Source organism: Prionailurus viverrinus, chromosome D2 (genome assembly GCF_022837055.1).
Source record: "Prionailurus viverrinus isolate Anna chromosome D2, UM_Priviv_1.0, whole genome shotgun sequence".
NCBI classification, from domain to species: domain Eukaryota; kingdom Metazoa; phylum Chordata; class Mammalia; order Carnivora; family Felidae; genus Prionailurus; species Prionailurus viverrinus.
Genome location: NC_062571.1, coordinates 78,912,447 through 78,924,976, shown reverse-complemented (window position 1 = coordinate 78,924,976; position 12,530 = coordinate 78,912,447). Strand labels below are relative to the sequence as shown.

General features: G+C 38.2%; 1 protein-coding gene across 6 annotated transcripts in view; it reads right to left on the bottom strand.

The window, feature by feature from the left end:
- The window catches only part of PLEKHA1 (pleckstrin homology domain containing A1), a 57,907-nt gene that overhangs the window by 36,704 nt on the left and 8,673 nt on the right, over positions 1-12,530 (bottom strand). For 5 of the 6 annotated variants that reach the window (XR_007145311.1, XM_047825121.1, XM_047825119.1 and 2 more), the window contains exon 2: positions 3,935-4,095. Coding sequence is in view for 5 of the 6 variants with exons in the window: in XM_047825121.1 (XP_047681077.1) it covers positions 3,935-4,075 (141 nt within the window). In the remaining variant the exon portion in view is untranslated. Of the gene's footprint in view, positions 1-3,934; positions 4,096-12,530 lie in introns of those variants that run through there. The other variant, XM_047825123.1, reaches the window with a different exon arrangement.

The window sequence follows — 12,530 nt, the reverse complement described above, 5'->3', positions numbered from 1 at the left end:
CTTCAGCCAGGTCACGATCTCGCGGTCCGTGGGTTCGAGCCCCGTGTCAGGCTCTGGGCTGATGGCTCAGAGCCTGGAGCCTGTTTCCGGTTCTGTGTCTCCCTCTCTCTCTGCCCCTCCCCCGTTCATGCTCTGTCTCTCTCTGTCCCAAAAATAAAATAAACGTTGAAAAAAAATTTAAAAAAAAAAAAAAGAAAAGAAAAGAAAACCTTTGGCTTTGTTCTCATGAACGATTAGGAGGTACTTCTCTTGAACCTCTCTATGAGCTTCCTGGAGACAATCACACGAAAGCCTCAAGACTCCCAAATATAAACTGGTTATTGTTGACAGGGACAGGTCTTCTCAGACATTCACTCCTATGTAAACTGCATTATGTTTTGCTTTAAACCGTATACTATGTTCAAGCTTCTAAGTATAAACCATAAATAAATATGTATATAAAATTGTAATTGTTAAGGTAGAATTTTAAATGGTTGTTCTTATACAAAATGTTTTATTAAGTTTAGAGGTTGCTTTGTGTGTGTGTGTTTTTTTAATTTTGGATAAGGAAATGAAATGTTAAAATGTCTTCAAGACCTCCTAACTCCTGTCAACGTGATTTTTTCAAACACTGCTACCCTTCATTCAAAATTGTTATTTTTCTGTTAAGTCCTCCAAAAACGTATTATTTTAACTAACTGAATACAGTTCTAAGCCTCTGTATGAAGAAGAGAAATGAACACTACGTCATGGCCACGTGACATAAAGGATCACAGACTGAACAGCGGCACAGTATAGAGAACTATAAGTAGCTGAGAGATAACGAATATTCAAAATACCTAGTTTCTATGGATTGGTATGATTACTGCCAAGTTCAACTACATAAAAGTAGGTTTCAAAATCTGTTACTTGACAGTGAACAAGAAATAATCAACTCATGACATTTAAGATAAAAAGGAAAGTAAGCCCTTCGTCCTTAGGAGTTTCTGCACTCCTTTTGCCAAAATATCTTTTTCAAGTTTCTTCAAAGTCACTTCCTGAGACAGCTACTCAATTACTTAATCCTCCACCATACCCACGCCCTCGACAAAACACAGAAAGCTCCAAACTGCTCCCTAGTGATACACTAGAATGGATTTTTAAACCAATGGTTAGTGGTAAAGAAAGGAAAATGGAGGAGGAATGGTTCCCTAAGGACAGGTGAGTAAAACGGATTTTCTTTCATTATCAGGGCTTATGATCATTTTAATCTACAGCACCATAACATAAGCAACTAGATTGAACCCTATGAAACTGTCATTTTTTAATAGATTAAGACGGTGGTATATTGGCCATTTCACATGGCTCAACCTAATGTAATAACCTTAGCAAGACATCTTACTAAAGTTTTCATGAGGAGATACAAGTCTTAATACATTTAAAAATGACACCAAGATGGGCGCCTGGGTGGCTCAGTCGGCTGAGTGTCCGAATTTGGCTCAGGTCATGATCTCATGGTTTGTGAGTTCAAGCCCCGCTTTGAGCTCTACGCTGACAGCTCAGAGCCTGGAGCCTATTTCAGATTCTGTGTCTCCCTCTCTCTGCCCTGACCCCGCTTGTGCTCTGTTTCTCTGTCTCTAAAATAAATAAACATTAAAAAAAAATTTTTTTTTTAAATAAAGTGACACCAAGCTATTATATTGATGGCTAATCCACTGGTTGCAGAGTCAAGATGGTAAAAGATTCTCATCAGAATGAAGAGTTAAAATTATTAAGAACTGAATATAAAAACAGATTTAAAATTCTGTACTACATTCAATTAAAAAAAAAAAAATGTGTTAATTACATCATGGAAATTTGGCTTTAAAAGAGTTCATGTGGGGCACCAGGCTGGCTCAGTCAGAAGAGCATGCAGCTATTGATCTCAGGGTTGTGAGCTCGAGCCCATGCTGGGGGTGGATATTACTTAAACAAACAAACAAACTTAACAACAACAACAACAACAGCTGAGTGCAGACTTCAACATACACCCTGCCTGCTATAGCCAAAGTGACCTATTCTCCACATACACCACAAGCTTCCTTGTTTGGATTTCTTTGTCCATGCTATTCTTAGAGCACTAAGAGTGGGAAGACCCACTTCTCCATCTCTTGGCCAAAATCGTACCCACCCTTCTGGGTCAATTCCGAATGCTACTACTTCCGTGAAGACCTTAACTCTGAATTCCAAGTTCATGTTTCCTTAGCCGTAATAAACATAGTCCATTTTGTGCCCACCTTCTTCTAGCTTGAAGTGGGAAGTGCTTATGAGAGGAGGAATTCTGAGGAGGAGAATCCATTATATATGAAGGAAGAAAAATAATCAAGGAGCTTTAAATACAATTCAGGAGAAACTATACATATCGGTCCATCAGATCTCGCAGAGAGACAAACCAGGAAGAGCACAGGCAGACTGTGCAACGGCTCATAAGGGAGAGGAGAACCGTTCCCTGGAAACTAGTAATTAGAGGGAGTCAAGGGGAACGAAGTTACTTTCCTCTTTGCGAAAGAGAGTTTGGGAGGGGATTATGCCACAGATAAAAAGATGGGGTCATAAAGGGGAGAAATCTGATGTTAAAAAAAAAAGGCAAACATGAACTTCTGATTTCTGCTGACCTGTTCCTTCTCCCACTGACTCTGGACAAGTAAATAAAGGTATTAATCATACAGTTGTATAGCCAGGTTACTATCACCCAAGAAAGGTGGTTACACCCAGAGATAAGAGAGTAAAACAGAATCAATAAACTCTATTAAGAATAAGGATAGAGCGTAGACCACTCCTAGGGAAAAAAGTCTGAAAGTCAGCACTCAAATAATCTACACTGAATTAAAATACAAATTACCCTCCAAAATTTCAAGGGCTGTGTCTGAATAAAAGGACTAAAGTTTATAGAGAATCAGAGGACAGAGTAGGTTTAATGGGTAGCAAATACAAGGAGACAGATTTTGGCTCACAGAGCAAATAATAATTGAAGTGTCTCAAATACAGTAAGTACTTTTTGATAATGTGTAATACGAACAACAACTAAAGTGAAGATTAGGGATAGACAGTTTTCCTACATTAAAGAGGAGGTTAAATTTATACTCAGGTCTCTTACAACTTGACTTCTATATAAACAAGTACAAATAAATAAGTATTTTGTCTAACCTAAAATAAGTACGCACCGGTAAAGAATACTAGCTTGGTTGTCAGGAGATCCAGTTCCTTCTCTGTGGAACAGAATGGAACCTCCCACCAGTCCCCGCTCCTCCCTCGACTCTAAGAGTCCCTCACCCACCAGACCAAACCAGCTTAGACGTCTGCTAGGGACTCCTTGCAACATCCACCCCAATTTGAATGAAGAGTTTCACAGGTAGAGAAAATTTACAAACTACTCGACAGATACTCTCCAGTCCAAGGTCTTTCACAGATCTTAAAATGGGGATTCTAAGTTTTAATTTATGACATTTCCCCAATGATCTGAAAGGCAACAATAAAATCAAAGTGCATTTCAGTTCCTGAATGGCATGACACTTACTGACACTCAAATCTGACCCTGCAGGATGAAAGGACTACCCACGGGAAGTGTCAACTAGGTGATTAGTTTCTTTACCAGAGAAACAAAAGACAGTAGTCTCTAGAGAAAGTCTCTTAAATTTAAACGATTTATGTATTTTCTACCAGAGACAGCATTTCTCTCCCAAGGGGGAAAAAAAAACACCCAGATATGCATGCATAAATTTTTATTAAATAAACTTAGTTTCATCTTCTGAAATTCAAATAAGATAGCAGGAGTTGAGGGTGCAGACAGAAAGAACGCAGCCAGTAGAAATAAATCTAAACATATATCGTTTATTTAGTAGGACAAATCCTCACACCAGATGGTATGTTAAATACTTGAATAATTAAAACTCTTGTGTGTTTCGGGAAAAAAGGTGACCGTTTGGATTTTACAAACCTGTGGATTATCCATGTACCATACAAAACTATCTTCTCTGGTATCCAGTATGAAGTACCTTCGAAGGAATTTCCCACTGTTTTCATTTTCCTCAATGTCTAGAAAACCACAAATGCGATTCTGACGATCCACATAAGGCATTTCTGAGCCTGAACATTACACTGCAAAATAGAAACATTAACAGTGAGTATTTCTTGGTGGACTTCATGCATAAAATGTGCTATGGTACGGTCTGTTCAAGAAAGAGCCTGTTTTCCAAAACTAAGTGAGGGCCAGATAATGTGAAGCCTTAGGAAGCATGGGCAAAAATCACTTTTGAAATTAAGCTTATTATGAATGGTTACTAAATGCAACTATACACATTGATGGGAGCAAAGGAGAGCGAGTCACCTCAGCTGAATAACTGACTTCCTTTTTTCCCTTAATAAACACAGGTGAAGCAAAAACAAAAAACTCCCCAAAAAACAGCTATCCAAACTTAATCTCCTCACTTATAAATTTCACTTATAACCTTTCAGATTAGTTTAGAATATTTTTAAAGTCACAGAATAGGTAACATTTACTGGCCACTGACTATATGCTAGGCTCTGTGCAAGGTTCTCTTTCACGCATTTTCTCACTGAACGCTCAAAACGACCTCATGAACAGGCATCATCATCCCCATTTCACAGATAAGAAACTTGATGCTCATAAGGGAAAGTGACTTTCCAAGATTAGAGAACCAGCAGATAAGAAATCAAAACACGAACCCAGATTCTTGGGCTCTAGAGCTTAAATCTTAACATCTTACACCACCCTGTCTCTCTCAAACCCTTCAAACTGCTAAAACTAAAATGAATCAAAGTAAAATTAGTTAATATCATAAAAAGGGAGATAAGCAGGTATTTATGTACTTCCTGATGAAAGCCACAAACATCACCTATGAAGTGAACACGTAACAAAAAAGTTTCTATCGTGTCAAACTACCAATTTACAGGAAATAAAGACTGCAGAGGAATGTATTACACTGCCTGCCCATAGGGATTCAATCAGCAAAAGCCAGACTGTGGGAAACAACAGAACAACCCAGTTTCTTTAGTAAATAAATTACCCTGGGGAAAAAAGAGGGGAAGAGAGAAGTTATACATTAAGAGAGACTTCAGAGGCGTATCATATGCTGATTCTTCAGGTACTAAAATTTTGGTTGTAGGGATTAAACTTAAAAACCATGACTCAAGTAAAAAGCAGAGTTCCCAGCCATTTTTTTCCTCTAGAAACTATAGATGTGACTCCTTTTCCTAACGGATGCACATCTGAACTGCTCCTGTTCTAATTCTTCTACAGCCAGCGCCAACACCTTCTGGCGGGTTGAATTTATTTATGTAACTAGCTCCTCATTTAAAGGCTCAAGGTAAGTCTAACCCATAGTGAAAATTCAATTAGAACACATCCTAATAATAGACTGCATATCTAAATCATTATTCTGTACGCAGCCAGAGAAATGGTTAAGACACACCACAACTTTTTAAACAAAAGTCTCCACTAAGTTTGCATATGTGTGTTGTTATAAATCTGGCACTTAGAGGAGATAATTTCTTTAATGAACTCATCCAACCTTTAAAAAATTTCTAAAATGTAATCAAAACTTGAAATATTAATACACTAATGTACAGGCATACCTCATTTTATTGTGCTTCCCTTCTGTTCACTGCACGAACAGTTACCGTGTTCTCGACAAATGAAGTTTTGTGGCAACCCTCACATCAAGAGAGTCTACTGGCACCATTTTTTCCAACAGCATCTGTTCACTCACTTTGTGTCTCTGTGTCCCATCTGGGTGATTCTCACACTATTGCAAACTTTCTCATTATTATTATATTTGTCATGGCGATGAGTGATTATGACGCACTAAAAGCTCAGGTGATGGTTAGCATTTTCTTAGCAATAAAGTAGTTTGTTTTTTTAATTTTTTTTTTCAACGTTTATTTATTTTTGGGACAGAGAGAGACAGAGCATGAACGGGTGAGGGGCAGAGAGAGAGGGAGACACAGAATCGGAAACAGGCTCCAGGCTCTGAGCCATCAGCCCAGAGCCCGACGCGGGGCTCGAACTCACGGACCGCGAGAAGGACGCTGGCTGAAGTCGGACGCTTAACCGACTGCGCCACCCAGGCGCCCCTGCAATAAAGTAGTTTTAAATTAGGGTATATATGTTGTTTTCCTTAGATGTAATATTATTGCCCACTGAAGAGACTACAGTATAGTGTGAACATAACTTTCATATGCACTGGAAAACCAAATTTTTCATTGGACTTGCTTTATTGCGATAGTTGCCTTATCGTGGTAGTCTGGGGCCTAACCCACAGCATCTCCTAGGTGTGCCCGTATCCCATAGATAAAAACTATCTGCTTGTGTGGTACTGCCATGAGGACAGACATATACCAAAGGAATAAAAATGATTAAGTTTTTATTTATTTTGAGAGAGAGCGAGGAACGCACGCACAAGCTAGGGAAGGGCAGAGAGAGGAAGAGACAGAATTCCAAGCAGGCTCTGCACCAGCAGCGTAGAACCCAACGTGGGGCTCGAACTCACAAACTGTGAGATCATGACCTGAGCCACGCTCAAGAGTCGGACACTTAACCAACTGCGCCACCCAGGTGCCCATAAAGGAATAAAACCGAAAGCCCAGATAAACCCACACATCTATGGTCGACTAATTTTCAACAAAGATGCCAACATCATGCAAATGAAGAAAGATCTAATCTCTTCAAAATATGGTGCTGGGACAAGTGGATATCCGCATGCTAAAGAATGAAACTGGGGGTGCCTGGGTGGCTCAGTCAGTTAAGCGTCCAACTTCAGCTCAGGTCACGATCTCGCGGTCCATGAGTTTGAGCCCCGCGTCGGGCTCTGGGTTGATGGCTCAGAGCCTGGAGCCTGTTTCCGATTCTGTGTCTCCCTCTCTCTCTGCCCCTCCCCCGTTCATGCTCTGTCTCTCTCTGTCCCCAAAATAAATAAATGTTAAATAAATAAATAAATAAATAAAGAATGAAACTGGACCTCTCTTCACACTATATATGAAAATTAACTCAAAATGGATTAACAATCTAAATATAGGATAGCTAAAAGTATAAAACTTAAAAAAAAAACAAACAAACATAGAGGCTGATATTCATGACCTTGGATTTGGCAGTGAATTCTTAGATATGACACCAAAAGCATGAACATCAAAAGAAAAAATAAGCTAAATTGGACTTCATAAAAACTAGACGCTTTTTTGCATCAAAGAACATCAAGAAAATGAAAAGAGAACCTACAGAATGAAAGGAAATATTTGCAAATTACATACCTAACAAGGGTCTAATACCCAGAATATAATAGCTCTTACAACACAATAGCAAGCAATCCAAATAAAAAACAGGCAAGCACATGAAAAGACATTTCTCCCAAAGAAGATATACGACAGAACCCAAAAGATGTTCTGGCCAACAGAGCACAAAAAAGATGCTCAATATCGTTAGCAACCAGGGGAATGGAAATCAAAATGACAGTGAGACACCGCTTCACACCCCCTAGGATGGCGATAATTAAAAGAAAGGAAAATAACAAGTGTTGACAAAGATGTGGAAAAACTGGAACCTTCCAACATTGTAAGACAGTAGAACAGCCGTGGAAAACAGTTCAGTAATTCTCCTAAAGTTAAACACAGAATTACCATATGACTCAGCATTTCTACTCCTAGATATATACCCAAAAGAAGTGAAAACAGTTACTCACGTATACATGAATAGTCGTAGCAGCACCATTCACAATAGCGAAAGGGTATAAACCTATTCGTTCATCCAACAGGTGAATGGTTAAACAACATAGATGTATCCCACACAATGGCATATTATGCAGACACAGAAAAGAATGAAATACTGAGGGGCACCTGGCTGGCTCAGTCAATTAAGCATCCAACTCTTGATTTCGGCTCAGGTCATGATCTCACCATTCGTGGAGTGGAGCCCCACGCTGGCCTCTGCACTGACAGCATGGAGCCTGTTTGGGATTCTCTCTCTCTCACTGCCCCTCCCCCATTCACACATGGGCACGCGCTTTTTCTCTCTTAGAATGTATAAACATTAAAAAAAAAAAAAACTGAAGTATTGATACAGTTAATCCAATCAAGATTCCAGCAGGGTATTTTATAAAAATCGAGAATATGACACATATTCTATGATATACATTGAAATACAAAAGATCTGGAAAAGCCAAATATATTTCCCAAAGAATAGAGTAGGATGATTTACACTATTTGATTTTAAGACTTACAATAAAGCTACAGCAATAAAGACAATGTAGGGTTGATTAAAAAAAAAAAAGACTAATATAATAAATCAATGGAACAGAGTACATCCAGAAGCAGACTCTTAGACACACTGTCAATTGATTTTCAACAAAGATGTTCCCAAGGCAATTCCATCGGGAAAGGATAGTCTTCTCAACAAATGGTGCTAGGACAATTAGCTATCCATGTGGGAAAACAATGTAACAAAATTAATCACAGACCTAATTTGAAAGCCACAACAAGAAAGCTTCTTAAAAAATCCATAGGAGAAAGTGTTCATGACTCTGTGGGTACACAAAGAATTCTTAATTAAGACACAAAGAGCATGCACCATATAGTAGTCGTTAGATTGGACTTCATCAAAATTAAAAACTGCTCTTTGAAAGACACTGTTAAGAAATCAAAAGATAAGCCACAGAATGGGAGAAATATTCAGTACATATATGTCTATCAAATACATGATATCCAAGAACGGGCAAGAAATTATTACAATTTAGTAAGATAAACAACCAATTAGGAAAATGGCCAAAAAATCTGGACAAGTCAACAAAGAAGACATAGAATAGTAAACGAGCACATAAAAAGATGCTCATCATCATTAGTCAGAAAGGTGCTGCAAATAAAAACCAAGAGATACCACAGCATACCTACTAGAATGGCTAAAACAAAAACAACCCAAAAAACAACAAAACCCTGGCGATGCCGAATGCTGACAAGCATGTGGAACAAATGAACCCCCTCTCATACACTGCTGGTGGGAATGCAAAATCGTACAGCAACTTGGAAGAACAGTTTGGCAATTTCTTACAAAGTGAAACATACCCATATACTATGACCCGGCAGTATTTAGCTAAGTGAAGTGAAAGCTGTGCTTACGAAAAATCTGTATACAAATATTTATAGCAACATTATTTATAGCAGCCATAAAAGCAAAAACAACCTTTGACCAATAAATGAACGGATGCATCTAATGCAATGGAATATTACTTGACAGTATAAACGAACAAACCAATGAAACGTACAGCATAGATAAATCTCAGATCTATTTTGCCAAGTGAAAGAAGCCAGATCAAAAAGGCTACAGGGACAGAAGACAAATCAGTGTGTGAAGGGAGGGGCTGGTCTCAAAGGGTAATCTTCGCAGCGATGGAAATGTTCTCATTCTTGATTGTGGTGGGCACACTGGTACACACTTCCCACAACTCAGGCCCACACACCAGAGTAAACTTTACTGCGTGCAAGTTAAAAACGAAACAAACAAAACAAAACAAAACCATGACAGAAAAACAGATCAGAATTGCTAGGGCCTGAAATAAGGAAAAGGAGTAACTACCAAGAAGCAGAAGTCAAATGTTTCTGATCATGTAACTGCTGTTTATCTTGACTGTGGTGGAACTTACACAATTATATGCACAAGTCAAAACTTACAGAACCGAACCCTAAAATGAGTAAAAGTGACTGTAAATAACATAGCAATAATCGTGAAACTGAAAAGACATCATACACACCCACCAGATGACTAAAAGTAAGCAGACTGACAACATAAAACGTTGTCGAAGATGTGGTGCGTCCAGAATTTCTGTACTGCTGATGGGAATGTAAAATGATACAACCACTCTGGGGAAAGTTCTGGCAATAAAACCAAACATGCACCTAATCTATGACCCAGTCATTCCATTCCTAGGTATTTACTCAAGAAAATGAAAACACATATGCATGTAAAGACTCATTCACTAAGATTTATAGCAGCTTTATTCCTAACAGCCCCAAACTAGAAACAACCCAAATGTCCGTCAACACATGAAGAGATAAATAAAATGTAATTTGTCTATACAATGGAATACCACTTCACAGGGGAACATGCTACAATATAGTCAAAACTCATCGAACTATAAACTTTAAGTGGATACAGTTTATTGTATGTAGCTTAAAACTCTAAAAAATTAACAAAAAATATCCAGCAGCAACAAAAAATTCACTGATAAAACTGACCACCCATAACTTTTTATAAAAGCTTTTCCATCCTGCCTGGTGGCTCAGTTGGTTGAGCATTTGACTTTTAATTTCAGCTCAGGTCATGATCTCACAGTTCGTGAGTTCGAGCCCCGTGTCGGGCTCTGTGCCGACAGCTCGGATCCTGGAGCCTGCTTCCGATTCTGTGTCTCCCTCTCTGCCTCCCCCTCCCCCACTCACACTCTTTTTCTCTCCCAAAAATAAACATTAAAAAAAAGGGTTGTTTTTTTTTTTTTAATTTTTGCATGGCAAAAACCTGATAAGCAAAGTCAAAAACCAGTGGAAAATATTTACAACTTCTATCACCACAGACGGCTAATCTCCCTAACACTTAAAGAGCTTGCAAAAAAATGTCAAGGGAAATATATCAAAAGTTCAATAGAAAAATGGGCAAAAGGCATGAACCGACATTCTATAGAAAAAGATATAAAAATGGCCCTTAAACATATGAAGAGATGCTCAACATTAATCATAATAAGAAAAATCCCAAAAATACAAAGATAAAGTAGGCACTGCCAGTGACACCACAGAAAATGCAGCCAGATTTCACGTGCCTACTTGTCTAAGAGCGTGATACACTACGTTATGTCTATGAAGCACTTCTGAAAAAAATAATACAAATGGCTGAATCTCACCAAGCCTCTAGATCCAACTACCAACGGGTAGGAAATACAGAAAACAGAGGAAGAACATGTTAAACCATACCACAGGGATTCAAATAGCCAAATCCAAACTGTAAGAAATTTCTCAGGACAAATAAAATGGTTCCTTCAAAAACAAATTCCGGGGAGCAGAGGGAAAGGAACAGGAGGAAGAACCTAGAAGGGGCTCAGTCGGTTAGACGTCTGACTTCAGCTCATGATCTCATGGTTCGTGAGTTCGAGCCCCTGTGTCGGGCTCTGTGCTGACAACTCAGAGCCTGGAGACTGCTTCAGATTCTGTGTCTCCCTCTCTCTGTCCTCTCTGGCTTGTACTCTGTCTCTCCCTTAAAAGTAAATAAACATTAAAAAAAAAAAAAGACATAATCACAACATAGGGACCTTATATAAATCCTGTTTTAAAAAAAAAAACAAAACACTGGGGAGCCTGGGTAGCTCAGTTGGTTAAGCATCTGACTTTGGCTCAGGTCACGATCTAGGGGTTCATGAGTTCAAGCTCCACATGGGGCTCTGTGCTGACAGATCAGAGCCTGGAGCTGCTTTGGATTCTGTGTCTCCCTCTCTCTCTGCCCCTCAGCGCCCCACCCCACCCCCATCAAAAATGAATAAACATTAAACAAAAAAAAAAAAAGTAAAAAAAAAAACACTGATACATTTAAGAAAATTAGATATTTGAATATTGCCTAATGGTATTAAGAAAACAGATCTTTATTTTCAGTGTGATAATGTCATTGTGGTTATATTACCAAGAAAATGAATCCTTACCAGGTAGAGGTATTTACTGATACAGAAATAAAATATTGCCTACAAATACAGGGGGAAGGGACTGAAGGAGGCAAGGGCTGGATTGACAGCTGTTGGAGCTAAGTGATGGGTACTGTGGTTACACAATTCAGTCTACCTTTGTGGATGTTCACAACTCTTCAAAATGGAAAAACTCTGTTCTACAGAGAAATACCATTTCTCGCCTATCAGACTGGCAAAAAGTCAAAAGCTTGACAATACACTATATTGATGAGGCTGTAAGAAAACAGGGACTCTCTTACATCACTCATAAAAATGCAAAGTGGTGCAACCCTAGTGAAGAGAATACGGCACTATTTAACAAAATCACATATACATTTATCCTATAACCCAGTAATTCTACTCAGTATTATAATTCTGAAACTATTTTATATGGTAGTATTTTATGTGTATTATAGAATAACATAAACATATTGATGCTAAGATTTATCTTAGATAACATTTACTAATGTATATAATATAATATAAAGTAATAAAACATTTATTTACTTGTTATTAGGAACCATGATTTTCATGTTAAAAGATGTATAAAAAAGGCAAAACTCTACACAATACATCTGAACTAGAGATATTATAAACATATGGTCTTTGAAAATATGATAGTAATAAAAAATCATCACTTTGCACTCCCACTATAATCATGGATTGGATCAAGGATCTTTAAGAAACTAAAACCATTATATAATATGTTGTTAGAGAAGAGAATATTCATATAGCCTCAAAATACCTACCCCACAGTTTTCTTACTAATTAATTACAAAGAGAAAAATGTATCTCTACAAGAGAGATCTTATAGCCCCCATCTTTACC